At 45.8% G+C, this 14648-nt stretch overlaps 1 protein-coding gene across 1 annotated transcript in view; it reads right to left on the bottom strand.

Moving 5' to 3' along the window:
• Positions 1 to 14648, bottom strand: part of RPIA (ribose 5-phosphate isomerase A) — an 86474-nt gene that overhangs the window by 42732 nt on the left and 29094 nt on the right. The window contains exons 3-4 of the mRNA XM_078679029.1: positions 12499 to 12554; positions 372 to 431 (exon numbers count right to left, since the gene is read on the bottom strand). Coding sequence (XP_078535155.1) covers positions 372 to 431; positions 12499 to 12554 — 116 coding nt within the window. The remainder of the gene's footprint in view (positions 1 to 371; positions 432 to 12498; positions 12555 to 14648) is intronic.

Below are 14648 nucleotides of genomic sequence, written 5' to 3'. Positions count from 1 at the left end.
GGCATTCGGCACTTGCTAAAATTTCTCAACCAGCACAAAGAAGCACACATGTAAGGGTTCACACTTCAGCCCTGCTTGGGTTAAGCCATGGCCCAACCATCTGAGCACAAGAGTAAACAAAGGAGAATGTAAAAACACTCTTGTCCCAATATCCTGATCATAAAATACCATTAAAAGTCTATACACAGACAAGGATCACTCAATGCAAGCCCATTTTATATTTTGTTCTACGAGAAAGCACAACAAAGCGCAAAAAACCATCGGACTTCATCTGCATCTATCAAAGAGGATAATGTTTTAGGAAGTGACTAACAGAAGTCACAAATTTTTTTCCCTAAACTAAGTACTGAAGAAATGTTTCACCCTCTTACCTCTGGATGTCTGTCCAGGTCACTTAAAGTTAATCCATTCTGTAAAATCAGCTGACGTGCCTAAAAGTAAAAATTGAACAATCAGGCTGAAAAGGTCCATTAACTTTTTACTAATAATTAACTAAGCTACATGTTATTTAAATAAACTGAAACTAGCGCCACTTCACAAGTTAACAAAGAATTAAAAATGTTCCCATGATCATTGGTACATACGTTTTCATTTCAGAGTGCTTAAATAGCAGCTAAGGCTACACACATTTCCAATGAGGTAGAAACATTTCTTTCTTATGAAGCGCTTAAAAGAGATGCATCTTACTCCATGGCACTGGCATCCGAAAGTGAACACTGGGAATACGTTACTTACCTGAGAAGGGTGTTTTGTAGTTGCCCCATCATGGACTTACATGATGAGTCAAGTAAATACCTTTTTTTAGACTAACTCGCAAGCACAGTTTTAGAAACTCACACGTATATGACAACAAATTGAAGATCCAGTCTCTACTACTGCTTTACAATGAGAATAGACCTTTTCTCACTTCAAGGTTCGAGAGCTGAAACAAATGTGATAGTACTACAGGTAAATGCAGCCTGATCTATTTCTCACCAGAGCAAGGACAACAGTCTCTCTGGCAGATGCAGCTCAAAATTAAATGTGCACATTTGAAACAGTCAAGACAAAAATAAAGTGAATAGAGGTGTTTTCCCACTTCACGTGGAGTGGGGAGATCCAACATAGAGAGTGCCTTGGTAGATGCAATACTCTAGGGGGTTTCCTATGAAGTTCCTCAGTAAAAACTGTAGAGGTTTGGAGAAGCCAAAAGGTTGGAGCTCACTATTCCCTAGAGAGGGTAGTAGTGGAGATCCATTTGTTGGATCATAATGCCCTCACACACCCTTTCAGGTGTCATGCTTCATCATATGGAGATTGTCTCATGACTAACGGACGGCGGAGCCTTTGCAAATTATACTGAAGGTTTCCTTTTAGCGCGGGTGACTTGGGGGAATCACAGCACCAGAGGCATCCCTGGTGACTTCATTTGAGAGCGTGTATCTAAGTGTGGTGATTTACACATAGACGAAATAACCGACACCTTCTCCTGAAATTGGATATTTTTGAAGGAAAGCGTGAACCCATCTCCCTGTGGCAAGAAGTTGTTTATATCCCTCAGGGTGGTGCCCCGGCACTCCCTGTTGGGGGGGTCACGTACACCACCTCTTTGCAGTACCCTTGTCCTGACGAAGCCAGAAGATACAACTGGCGGAAACGCGACCGCGACTGCGTCGACAGATAATTAATAGTGTTTGCTTCACCCCCTCCTACTCTTTGTGTTTAGGGTACATAGTTGTATATTTGTATATATTGTAATTACTTCTTTTTTGATTACTGTATATAGTCTGGTTTTTCCCCCCCCCGGTTTTTGACCCAATATTTTGTCCTGTGTTAAAATTATAATCATTTATTGTCAAAAAAGAGCATAAAAAAACAGGTTAATAAATTGTTTCCTGTTGTGAAGTAGTGTTTGTTTAATTTATCCCTTTATACCTTTTTGTTCTATTTCTTCATCTAATTGATGTTCCTTGCCCAGGTATGGGAGGGTAATATGGGCAGAACCCCTGTTCATTACGCAGCATGCTTCATCATATGGGCTGCTCCTCGTTGGGGCGACGGTGCAATCCCCAACGGGCTCCCTGAAAAGGGGCTCTTTGTCGTTGTTCTTCTATCCAACTGCCGTATGGTGAAGTGCGGGTGTGGGGGCTTGATGGTGTAGATGCTGTGTTGTGGGATAAAATAGGGCTGGGAGTACCTAGAACGAACAAACTTTATTCTGGGGGTCTCCGGTCCTAATTAAAAGCAATGCAACAAGGCGTAGTCACGTCCAATATGCGTGTCTACTTGCTCTTGTTAACGTGTGTTGGTCAACATGTTTCTCGCTAATGGTGTACTAACCCTGCGATTCTTTAGGACCTAGAAAAATAAGCTATCTACAATAAATACATGTGGTAAGCAAAAAAAAGGGGGGTATAATAAGTCAAGGATTGTACTTATATCCTGGGTCTTCTTGACCTGCCTGGATCTACCCACTCTTAGTGGTCCCCAGGCTTCAACAGTGCCCGGTGGATCCTAACACATGGCTCAGCTCATACAGTGCTTCGTGTCGGCGTCCTGCGATCTATCCACATCCACCGGGTCCTGGGAGACACGAAGCACTAGGAGCGATAATCAAGTTTGGGTTTGTAATTCAGCCCCCGAAAGAATGCATACTTCGATTTTATGGGCGTACCTTATTTGCAGCACTAAGAATACTCAGTTACTGGTGGGGCATTTCCAGTACCAAAGAACTGATAAACAGAGATGAGGCCCAGTGAGTAACCACATGATGACATTTACACAGCATTAGTATTTGACTGATCTCCTATGGGTTCCTCTCCCCACTGTAGTAGCTAATTTTAAAGTCTAAAGCATAGCTAGCTACCATAATCACATTGCTGAAACCCGACAAGGACCCGACCAAACCGGACTCATACCACCCTCTGTCCCTCATCAATTTAGATGCTAAGATTTATGCAAAATTGATTGCAAATAGGCTACAACCAATGCACCCGCAGATAGCTTTGTCTGACCAAGCTGGGTTCATACCAGGTCGATCGACTGCACACAACTTTGGCCTTTTGCACTACTTGGCCCCTCACGTACAGGTAGTAGTTACATTATTAGACGCCACAAAGGCATTTGATTCTCTAGAATGGAAGTTCCTATTTATTTTACTGACTCGCATAGGACTTAGTCCCATATTCATTAAGCAAATTCAACTAATCTATACAAATCCAATGGCGACGGTTAGAGTAAATGGCACGATATCAGAACCATTCGCCATAATGAGGGGGACACGGCATGGCTAGCCTCTTTCGCCCTAACTGTTTGCAATTGTTACTGAACCGCTGGCAGCCAGACTACGACAACACCACACACACAGGAGCATAGGCTTTACACCCAGAGGCCAGCTAATATCGATGTATGCAGATGACATGATAGTGTACCTGACGAATCCAAGGGAAAACTTTGTCGTGGTGATGAGGGAACGAATTTGTTACGGTGGGTTAACGGGAATTCAGATAAACTGGTTGAAATCCATGATAGTACCGCTAACGGATGATACAACTTCTTTTGATACAGAATTTTCAATACCGTGGGCTGGAGGAGAAATAAAGTACCTGGGATTATGGGTTAGTAGATCTCTGCAAGAAATGTGGTTGACAAATTATGGGAGAGTGATTGACTGGATAGGGAGCAAAATACAAAGATGGAAGCAGTCGCCTTTGTCATTAATAGGGCGGATAGCGATCACTAAAATGGTAATACTGCCCAAACTGCTTCACCGGTTTGTAAATATTCCGATGCCGCTAAACACCCATTTCTTCAAAAAACTCCGTTCTACCATCCTAGAATTGGTATTGGCGGAAAAACAACAGAGGGGCTCATGGAGTTTATTGACATTGCCTTTTAATCAAGGATGCCTGACGGCTCCAGATTTTGAACTCTACGCATGTAGCGTGCAGGAGCAATATTTACACTTCTGGCAGCACCCAACGCCGTATCAGCCCCATGTGGCGAAAGAAATTGATCGAGTTGCCCACCTTCCCCTTAACACGGCAGTGTATCAGCCGTATAAGAGACCACACCTGGAAACAGACACAGTAGAAGCTACGTGCTGGGCGTGGAGAGGGATTGCAAAGAGGGTGCACAACATGGAACTTTATGCTCCATCCATGCCTATAGGGGGAAATCCGCTGCTATCTCCACTCACAGACAAAGCTACCACAGCAAGGGCGAAGGCTCATGCATTGGAAAGAGGCAGCGATCTTTACCCGGCAAATACCTTTATCTCTCTGCAGAAAATGTGCAAATCGCAAACACCTACAGCATCAGATATGCTTTTGTATTATCAGATTAGGGCAGCATGTAGAGCCAGGTACGATGACTTTCCTCAGTCACCCCTCACACTACCAGCATTAGAAAACGTATTGTCCAACCCTTCCCCACGTAAATTAACGCGCATTTACAGCATAACGCAGGGGGAATCCCCAATAATTTTACCTATGTCTAAGGCGGAGCGGGAAAGAGACGCAGACTTATCTATCACAGATAAGCAATGGCAGTACTGCTGCTCCCAACTGGAACACCTTTCTCCGAATTACAGATTGCGGCTAATCGCACCCCACAACAGCTACACCGCAAGGGCATACATCCAGACACGAGATGCTGGAGATGTGGAGCGCAGAGCGCCACGTTTTTGCACCTGGCATGGGATTGCAGACCGATAGCTGGGTTCCGGACGGAGGTACTAAGATATGTTGGACAGATTACCAACAATCAGAGACAGACTAATCCAATGATAGCTCTCCTGGGTTATGTTTCGGAAGTCCCGAAGCAATCCCGTTAACTTACGGCCATGTTGCTGCTACTGGCTAAACGTCAAGCGGCAATCCACAGGAAAAAAGCAACATGCCCGACGATAGCAGCATGGTTGAATGCAGCCATCTATTATAGGGACCAGCTATCCCACTATTGGGAACTGATTCCTAGCAGATCTCGACCTATTGACATTGGGGAACCCTTTGTGCACTGGCTGGGGGCGGGTGGAGCTGATGTCTGTGATGATCACACTGAGACACACAATGGGAATTGATATAGGACGAATTGCCTCCACTGCTTAAGTATTGCTATATAGCTAATATGCACTGTTGTAGGTAGAGACCCATCAATGGGAAGCACAGACAGGAAAAAGTGTGGTTAGATCTGATCATGACAATAACAAAGAGGCTGTACGTTAGACAGGGAATAGACTTGGCAATTTGTGTTGGCAGGCGGGAGGGAAGGGGATATGGTTTATTAGTTAAAGCTTATGCATTTGAACCATAGCTACAACAGTTTTACTTGATTAGCGGCTTAATTTTGATACCACGATACATAAGATTTAAACATCGCTGCCGGCCCACTGGGTTGTAGGCATAAAAGCTGTGTATGGTTCGTAGGATGCCGTATGTATAGTGCTGCCGGCCTCAGGGTTGTAGGCAAAAAGCTGTGAAAAATGTAATAAACCTTAAAAAAAAGTCTAAAGCACAGCTAGCTATGGGTATAGCCAGACTATAAAGTGCACAGTGCAAAGGACCACAAAACCTAATGCAAATGCAACATAAATAAAAGAAAATTAGAAAGACTGTAGTAGCATATGGAAAGCACAGCACACTGTCCTCCCCAAGTTCAGGGCATCGTATGGTGACAAACACTGCACTTAAGAGTTAACATGTCTCGTGTGAATACCTCTTCCCAAAAAAGCAACCGGATTTAACCTGAATCACAGCCATACTAACATCCTGCTACAAAGTGCATAGTGCGTAACAAAGCGCTAGATGCAATCATGTACCCTCCTGACTCTTGTCTAGTTATGTCTGTCCAGGGACATAAACATTTGCTCAGCAGAATGGAATACTAATTTATGTTATACTGCTCTTAAGATTTAAAATAAGTCTAAAAGAGCCAATTACCCTCCTAACACTATTTTACTTGTGTCTGGGTGAGATGATTCAACTAATTATAGCAAGAACTAATCTATCTCCATATAAAAACAACAGTGGGATCCCTATCACCAGTTACAACTCAATGATTAAACTATAAAGTGACAATAACTACGAGTGGAACACAGCCATGGTTCTTAGGTACCGACAGACAGGATAGGAGGCAGTGTTCCTCACAGTCGCCTCCTAGAAGCAAGTCATCACAAGCCTGCTGCGCCTTTTATCGCAAGGCTTATAACGCCCTTACTGGATTTAAACATGCTGGGCCCTGGTTGGAATGGACCTGCGCCCTGATCTGATCCTTAAAAATGGCAAAAAAATGCACCAATCGAATATTCAACTTAAGATCTTGGTTAAAGGTCTCCACAGCCGCTGACCTACAGGTTCTTATTCTTAGGAATTCTTTAAGCAGCAGGGCCCACCGGTGTCCTAGTAAACAGGTTTAGAGGCAGAGGATGTGAAGAAAAGTCTCCACTGTCCAATGGCATAAATGGCACCTCTTGTCCTCAGAGTGACCGTCCTCCTGTCACTTAGGAATTAAGTCCAGGAAGGAGTGAAGACCAAATCTCATTGCCATAAATTTCCTCTTGACAGTCACTAAATATGTGCTTCAAACTAAGACTGATCGTGCAGGGCGTTGTGGAAGCTTAACACCATCCACCCCTTTGTTCATTTTATCCTCCAGTCGACTTTTTGGCCAGATACATTTGTTCACTGTTTTCATGAATAGTTGCTCACTTGTATCCAGTTGCCGTAGTTCACTAATGCCAATGTTCTCGATGCTGTCCAGCAAGTACTTGAAGCATCCTCTCCCCATATTCTTGTGTTGCTTAGCTAAAAGCAAATCCTCTGCATAACGGATGTTGAACAGCGGTTGACCAACGAGGCTTGGTGCCTGGACGGACCTGTCCAATCTCAGACCGATATCTTTGCTCCCATTCTTGGGTAAACTCACAGAAAAACATGTGAATAGACATCTATCGAACTTTATCGAACAGGCAGGTGGCCTGGATTATTCTCAATCCGGCTTTAGACCGAAATACAGTACGGAGTCAGCACTACTGTCAGTCACGGACGATCTGCATATGTATCAGGACAGGGGTTATTCCGTTGTCCTGATACTGTTAGACTTATCGGCTGCGTTCAATACTGTGTCCCATAACATCTTGATTGGACGGCTCGCAAACATCGGTCTTGAGAATAAGGCACTGGCCTGGTTAAGGAGCTTTTTATCCAACTGCACCCAATGCGTCACCATGGGCGCGTTTCGCTCGGTGGAGGGAGAGATCACCAAGGGGGTGCCACAGGGCTCTTGTTTGAGCCCGACTCTCTTTAACATCTATTTGGCCCCCCTGGCTAGAATTATGGGAGCTTTCGGTTTCATCCCAGTGTCATACGCGGATGACACGCAGCTCCTTTTTCCTTTCAAGTCTCTCACCACCGAGGTTAAAACGTCCTTCTCCGAGGGTATGAAGGCTGTGGCCCAGTGGATGTCATCGAACTGCCTACAATGTAATGTAGGTAAGACTGAAGTCATGGTCTTCGGGGAGGCTAAAATCTTATGGACCCCGGACTGGTGGCCACAAGATCTTGGGCCAGTCCCCGACCCCAAACAGGTCGTGAAGAACTTGGGAGTACGATTGGACCAGGAGCCCTCGCTGAAGCAGCATGGTAACTACATTGTGGGCTCCTGTTTTTACGTGATAGGCCTTTTACGCAAAGTGTTTCCCTTGCTTCCTGACTCTACCAGGAAAACATTGGTGCAGGCTCTCGTCCTTAGTCGTCTTGACTATTGTAATGGGCTGTTGTTATCGGCAAATGAGGGAGTATTAGCCAAACTCCAAGTTGTGCAGAATACTGCTGCCAGGCTGGTTTTGAACACCCCCCCCCAGATCTTCGTCCAAACCTCTTATGGACAAGCTACATTGGCTGTCGGTTCGCGAAAGGGTAAAGTTTAAGACGTGTTGTCTAATTCACAAGAGTCTAAACGGACTAGGTCCCTCATATCTGACAGACAAATTTGTACCCTATAACCCTGCTCGCTCGCTCCCTTAGGTCTAGTAACCAGCTTCTATTGCGTGTGCCTCGTGCAAAGAAGGCCAGACAGGGAGGCAAAGCTCCGTCAGTGGTCGGGCCCACGTTATGGAACAAACTCCCCTTGGCGCTCAGGCAATGCCCGGAACATCTGCTGTTCAGGAAAAAGCTCAAAACTTTCCTGTTTCAAAACTAACTCTTCTTAAATGTTCTCCCCGATTGAGCTTGTGGTGTTCTTAGGGCGCAGAGACACTCCTTCGGGAGTCGATTCGAGCGCGATATAAACCCGCAAATAAATAAATAAATAAATAAATAAATAACTTACCAAGGGACAGTGGAAGATCCGAGATTAACTGATTAAACAGGAGTGGTGCTAGCACTGACCCGTTTCAGACCTAATGATATACCCACTTCCCTGGACAGGAGGCTCTTGTCCCAGACTTTAATCTTAACCCATGTCTTTGTATAGACTAACCTTATTGCCCTCAAGTGCTTTTGTGGGATCCCCCCAACGTTGTAACTTTTCCGACAGCTTGTCGCATGGGACGCAGTCAAAGGCCGCCTTAAAGTCCACGAAGCACATGAACAGCAGAGTGCGGGTATCACTTGTCCTGTACATGATCAGACCCACAACCATCAGTCCCTTGGACTTAGATAGGGTCCCTTGGTTCTTTATGAACCAGTCTGAATCATGGGCAGTCTTCCAGCCTCTGTGGCCCACTATGATAGACCTTCTAACAGCAAGGTTGAAAAATATTTGAGATCCACATTTAACAATGTTTTCGAGCAGTAGTTGCCTGGGGAAGAGGCTGTCCTGCCTTTAAAGATGGGATGAATAATTGAACCTCGCCAGCTTTTTGAAATACTCTCAGAGACCAATATGGCATTAAACATTAGGACCAGGACGTTTGCCCACAATGAGATGTTTTCGTTTAAGAGAGCTAGGGGGATACCATCAGGGTCACGTGCACAGTTGTAAAGTGAGTTCTCTATGACCTTGATTACGGACAAAGTAGATTATACCAATTGGTCGTGATCACCATCACTGCTATTAACCATGTGGGACTCCCCTATGGCTGCAACTAGGGAAATTGGGCCATCTGCACATCCCATGAAGTGTGCTTTCAAATACTTCCCCCAGTCTTCCTCACTTTTGCAAGCTTTGTTTGCCACCATTGGGCCCGGTTTGATCTCATTGATTAACTTCCTAAATTCCTTCTGATCATTTTCTTTTGAAGAATGTAGTAGCCCATAGTGCTTCGGGTCTGCTTTTCCTGAAAGACCAAACCTCTTGTTTTAGCCTCCTACGATCATCGCGAAGTGTGGTATTTTGATGAAAATACCACAATTGGCAGAGGGACCTATTAATCCGTGCTCTTAAAAGAGGGGCCTACCTCAGCAAACTGGGGGCTCTTTATGATTAATGCTTGCACCTCAGATCTTGTGACCAGATATTTTGCCACCAAACGCTCCAAGTGTCTCCCGCTTTCTTTTTTTGGTGCCACCTTCTATGCAGGTCCTAGTCTTTCCTGACTGCATTATTCGTTCAAACTAAAAATAAGTTGTGCAGAAGGAGTAAATAAAGCCCGGCTGTTAAAGTTGTGTTTCCCTTAGATGGGATTTTGGTGATGCTTGTCTGTCGCTTTGTCAATACTTGGCTATGCATAGGAGCAGACCACACCAGATACAGCAAGCCGCACCCAGGGCTTTAGGTGGACCGGGTCTTGCCAGTGCTCAGCACCGGCAGATCTATAAAGCAAGTGCAGAGTCAGGTCCCTATGGGGCTCTCCATATATAGCTTAACGGCAGCAGTACCACCCTTCACTGCCTTCAACGTAACTTCAAAAGGACTTGTTATAGTTATTTCAGACTCACCCTTTCAGAACTGAAGCATTTTCAATATGCTATACAACGAAGCCATAATTGTTGCTTATTTATCTTATGCAACTAACAAGCATTTGCAAAGCCAATACTACTGGCTTGTTGTAGGTGCAATGTTACTTTTTGTATTATATATCTGGATGTAATGACAGAAGTAGGAAAATACCAGTGGGGCAGCGCACTAAGCTAAGAACAGATTTTCAACTTCTGAGTTAACTATATCGACCACGACTCTTTGAGAGACACCTTCCCCAGTTTTTTCATACCACTTAAAGCACTGGCCGCACCCAACTTAGTCAAGCTGCTTCCACAGTGCACGGGCTCTAGCTACTGCCACGGAGATCTCCCCTCACCCTACTTCCAGCGCACTATTACCAACACCAGTACTTGCCCAGGGGCCCACTTGAGGCACAGAACATGTGTTTCCAAGTCAGAAGGCTGGCTGGTTAGCTGTAACGGAATGTGGGCTGGCGAGGGGGTTGATGGAAAATAGCTGGAGCAGACGAGGCTAGTAGACAGGCATGATGGAGAGACTGGGGTGAACACAGTCGGATTGGTAAGGCGGGCACTCAGGCAAAGGTCGAGGGGCCAGTATCCAAGTTCCAGCTGTGGGCTGCATTATTGGGCAGCCTGGGGGTCGATTTGGGCGGTGTCTGTGCTGTTCGGATGTTGCCAGCGGCCCAGTGGGTGCCCGAGTGGCCTTTCTGGAGGCAGGTGGGTTTCTATTACCTCCCTTTTATCATCGGGCAGCAAGGTCACTCCCTTTCTCTTGCTGGGCCGACCAATTAATGTATGCAGATTGAGTGGGGGCAGGAGGCCTGAGCAGAAGTGGCCTCACTTGTGTTCATGTGTAGTTCACCGGTGTGAACTAATCCATGCATTTTTTTTATCTAAATGAAGTTAAAACAACATCCTCTGTCAGAGACCCCCGCCCCTCCTTCCCTTCATAAAACTTTGCTGAAGCAGTGTTTTGCGGAAAGGCAATCCGCAAATGTAGGGCACTTTTTTTTTGCGTGCCCAGGCAAATGTTTGATCCCAATCTAACACTGGGTAAACAGATAATAGAGCTCACCAAGCTATCCGCAGCAGCAGGAGGCACGGCAGCATTTTCCCCCTCAGCTCGGAATACAGCAGTGGGCCGATGGACCGGGGCTCATTAGCATCACCTCCCTTCTCACTCGCAGGTGGCAGACTCTGGCCGACAAAGGTTACAAAGCTGTGGAGTGCCTCTTCCTCGCAGCAGCTGTGACGCGCGAACCCTGCCACGTGCTTCTCTCGGTGTTCCCGCGTTTGCTGATTGGCTCAATGCTATGCTCAGGGCTAGAGTCAGGGTACCACGCGGGTGGACGGCATCCCCCCACTTTTTTTACCGGGTGGACACCGTCCCCCCTGCCAAACAGCTGGACTTCACTCTCTGGCCTCTCTGGGACGAGGAGCTCGAGCTCACAGCACGCTTCTCACGCGCGGACTTCTCAGACGCAATCGCATCTAAGGGGTGAGCGAGGGGAGGCAATGAGCCCGATGGTGCATCCCACCTTTTGTGACGTCACTTCCTGTGACAGCGTCCCTCACTTCTTTTTTAGGACTTGTGCCCTGGCTATGCTTCACTCATTTAAGAGTTGCTCTTGCCTGCATCTGCTTTTTGCTAAAAATGGCCCGTGACGCCTCATATAGTGAAAGGAGGAAGACATGATTCTTGGTGGCATCTGATTAATGACTTGGGTAATTGGGAGCCAAGTGATCAACTGTGTATCTACGGCGGTGCACCGGTGCAAAACTCTTCAATTTACAACTTTGCAATATGGCAGGAGGGCTTGAAAACTCTGAATTGTGTATGAGGCCTTGAGACACATGCCTGCTTGCACAAGCCTGTGTCAAGAGGCCACTAAGTAATGCTACCACGCAGAGTCCCTTCAGTGAAGAAATGGGTGCAGACAGGACTAAGTGGGCCGGGTCTCACCGTTGCTGAGCACCAACGGTTTTTTAAAGGAGGCCTCGAAACGGGTCTCAAACGGGCTCTGTTTTGTGCCCTGGCACAGGCGGTCCCTTTTTTTCCCCCAGACTGTAGTGACAACAGGCACATGGATGTGCACTGCTCACTTCTCACTCGTGGAGAATTAAAAGGCATGACTTCATGCCAGGTGAGCTTTGTAGGGGAAGGGAAGTCCTTTAAAGAGAGTCATTTTCTCTCTGGATTTCCCTTCTCTTTTTGAAACTCGGGAGCAGCAACATTGTCGAGGTGGCACCATGGCTTTTAGTGGATGCTTTTTCAATATTGTATACAAGCCATAGTTGCTGCTTATTTATCTTATGTTACTAACAACCATTGACAAAGACAAAAGTCCTGGCTTGAATTTTGTATGAAGTTACTTGTATCATATATCTGGATGCTATGACAGACAGCAAAATACATGTCGGGCGGCACACTATGCTGAGCACAGATTTTTTAGCGTAAATGTTTTTAAGCCACACCCTTAATTACATTGGCCATGACCCTGTGAGAGACCCCCCCCCCAGTTTTTTTCATCCCGCTTAAAGCCCTGGGTGCACATATGCCATAGCTCGTGCTGGCCCAGTCTTTAATATAGCCGTCACTAAATAGAAAAGTAAACATACAATTTGTGAGCACTCTTACCTGAAATGATGTGGGAACACACACTACATTCAGATTTTCTTGTTTCACCCTTTCAGCTACAAAAAGAAAAAAGTTATATCAGTTCATGTTCTTTGTCACAGAAATCATTTCTCGGCATGTTTCTTATGGGTTTTTATTAAGGACACGTCGATAATGCAAAGGATACAACAAAATTATTCAAAACTGGTCTGTTCTTCCCTATCAAAAAAGCTCACATATTGCACCACTCCTAAATGTCTACATAGGAAATATGAAAGTGGTTTGACACTCTCAGCTCTAGAAAATGTAACCGTAGGAATACCACCAGATCACGGCTCAGGTGTGCCACTGTCCTGCTGTAAAATCCCCTACTATTAGTGTTTACTCCCACCCCTTACTACCCGCATACCTTTTTTGTTGCCACCCTTCCCGCTGAACGTTTTAGTGTTGGGTAAAAGCTGGATTAATAGGGTCGGAGTGCTGCAACCTAGACATCATGCCATCTACCTGTTCTTATCAAATTTGTTGGTTTTTTTTACACAAAAGCGAGAGCCCGTACCCATAGGACATGCCTCTACATCCTTTTTCCTCCCCTTTTTTCATTCAAAGGTGGGAGGGTACCTCCACCTTTGTACTTCCACAATCTTTTCTGCCCTTCACGCCTTCTCTCCCAAGAAAATCTTTCATCCCTCCACCTCACAAACTGTGTGTTCCCGTGGTAACAAGTGAGGAAATATCTCTCAGGGAAAAGAGTAGCACAAAGAGAAACGAACACCGACCAGTGCTTTAAATGCTACGGGTCTGCCTGGTACGGAGTGCCCGCGCTTTTTTAGGTCTCGCCTACGCAGCGCGCATGCGCTGCTTAGGAGACCTTTAGCAGTCATGCAGCTCTTTTTCAAAGCACATACTCGTGCTTGTGGCGGTATGCGTCTTGCGGGAGTGCGCAGCGGCGCACCACAAGCACGAGTATGAGCTTTGAAAAAGAGCAGACTGCTCTCCCCAGCATGTGCACGCGCACACCACTCGCGGACTCACTTCCTGCTCTCCCTCTCACAATTAAATTTCGCGGCCGTGGGCCACGCTTGTATTTCAGTGCTTGTGTTTCTTTAGATCTATCACCGAAAACCGACATTCTTGCTCGTCTGCCTTGGACAGTGTTGCTTTCTGCCACTGTCTTCCCCTCCTCCACTCCAGCTTGGGAGCAGTTTCACACATCCGCCCAGCTTGTTGTGAAAAATCATTTCCCAGCCTTCTGGCCACGCATCCTCCCCCACCCTGTTACACCAAATGAGCTCTTCCATCCTTGAAACGTGGACACTTCCAAGTCTGAAATAGGATGGCGAAAGGGGGAGCAGCTAGACCCTCCTGCCAAAGTTGTTTCAATAACATTCTCACTTGGCTCATCACTGTGGTTTCCGCTTTTTCCTCTCTCACAGTGAAGGTCTCCCTTCGGGTCCCCTTAGCTTCCCCTACTCCGGCTTCATTAATACATTCATATGGGACAGGACACTGCCTTTGTGCTGATAGGTTTTTATCTCGGTCAGTGTTTTTAGCTTATACCTAAGCTCAGCTTTTTTGTGTCCGATTTAGACGCCCTGTGATTTTTCTGCTCAGCTGTCATTGCGTAGATAAAGGGATAAGAGACGTGAGTGTCAGTTGTACAGAGATAACCATCTCTCGAACTCCCCGGGCACAGATGACGTGGGGCTCTGCCATGAATAAATCAGCACTTGGCAGCTTCTCTTTCATTGAAGGGAACAAGTGCAGGGACGGTATTTGTTAGCTGTCTCCGCCTTTTTCTTGGCGCTACTGCTGTTTGCTTCATCAAGATCCATTTGGAACGGTTTTTGAAGTAAGAGAATAAGATGGAAATGTAACTTCACCTTTTACAAGCATTGGCATAGCCAATAGGTCTCGCCTTTAGGACCATATAAGTGTTTAGCCATGCAACACTTTATGTTGTTGCACCAAGGATATTGTGCTGGATAACTAAACACTTATAAGGTCCAAAAGGCGAGACCTATTGGCTATGTCAATGCTTGTTATTACGAGAGGGACAGTACCGGGACTTCTCAAGAGCCACATAATACTTTTAATTGGAGAGTACCGGCACCTCTCAGAAACAAGCAGGTACTCTGCTACAGAGTACCTGCACTTCTATTTTTCCATTT

This window comes from Lissotriton helveticus, chromosome 2_2 (genome assembly GCF_964261635.1).
Source record: "Lissotriton helveticus chromosome 2_2, aLisHel1.1, whole genome shotgun sequence".
NCBI classification, from domain to species: domain Eukaryota; kingdom Metazoa; phylum Chordata; class Amphibia; order Caudata; family Salamandridae; genus Lissotriton; species Lissotriton helveticus.
Note: the sequence above shows the minus strand (reverse complement) of the source record. Positions and strands in the feature narration are given on the sequence as shown.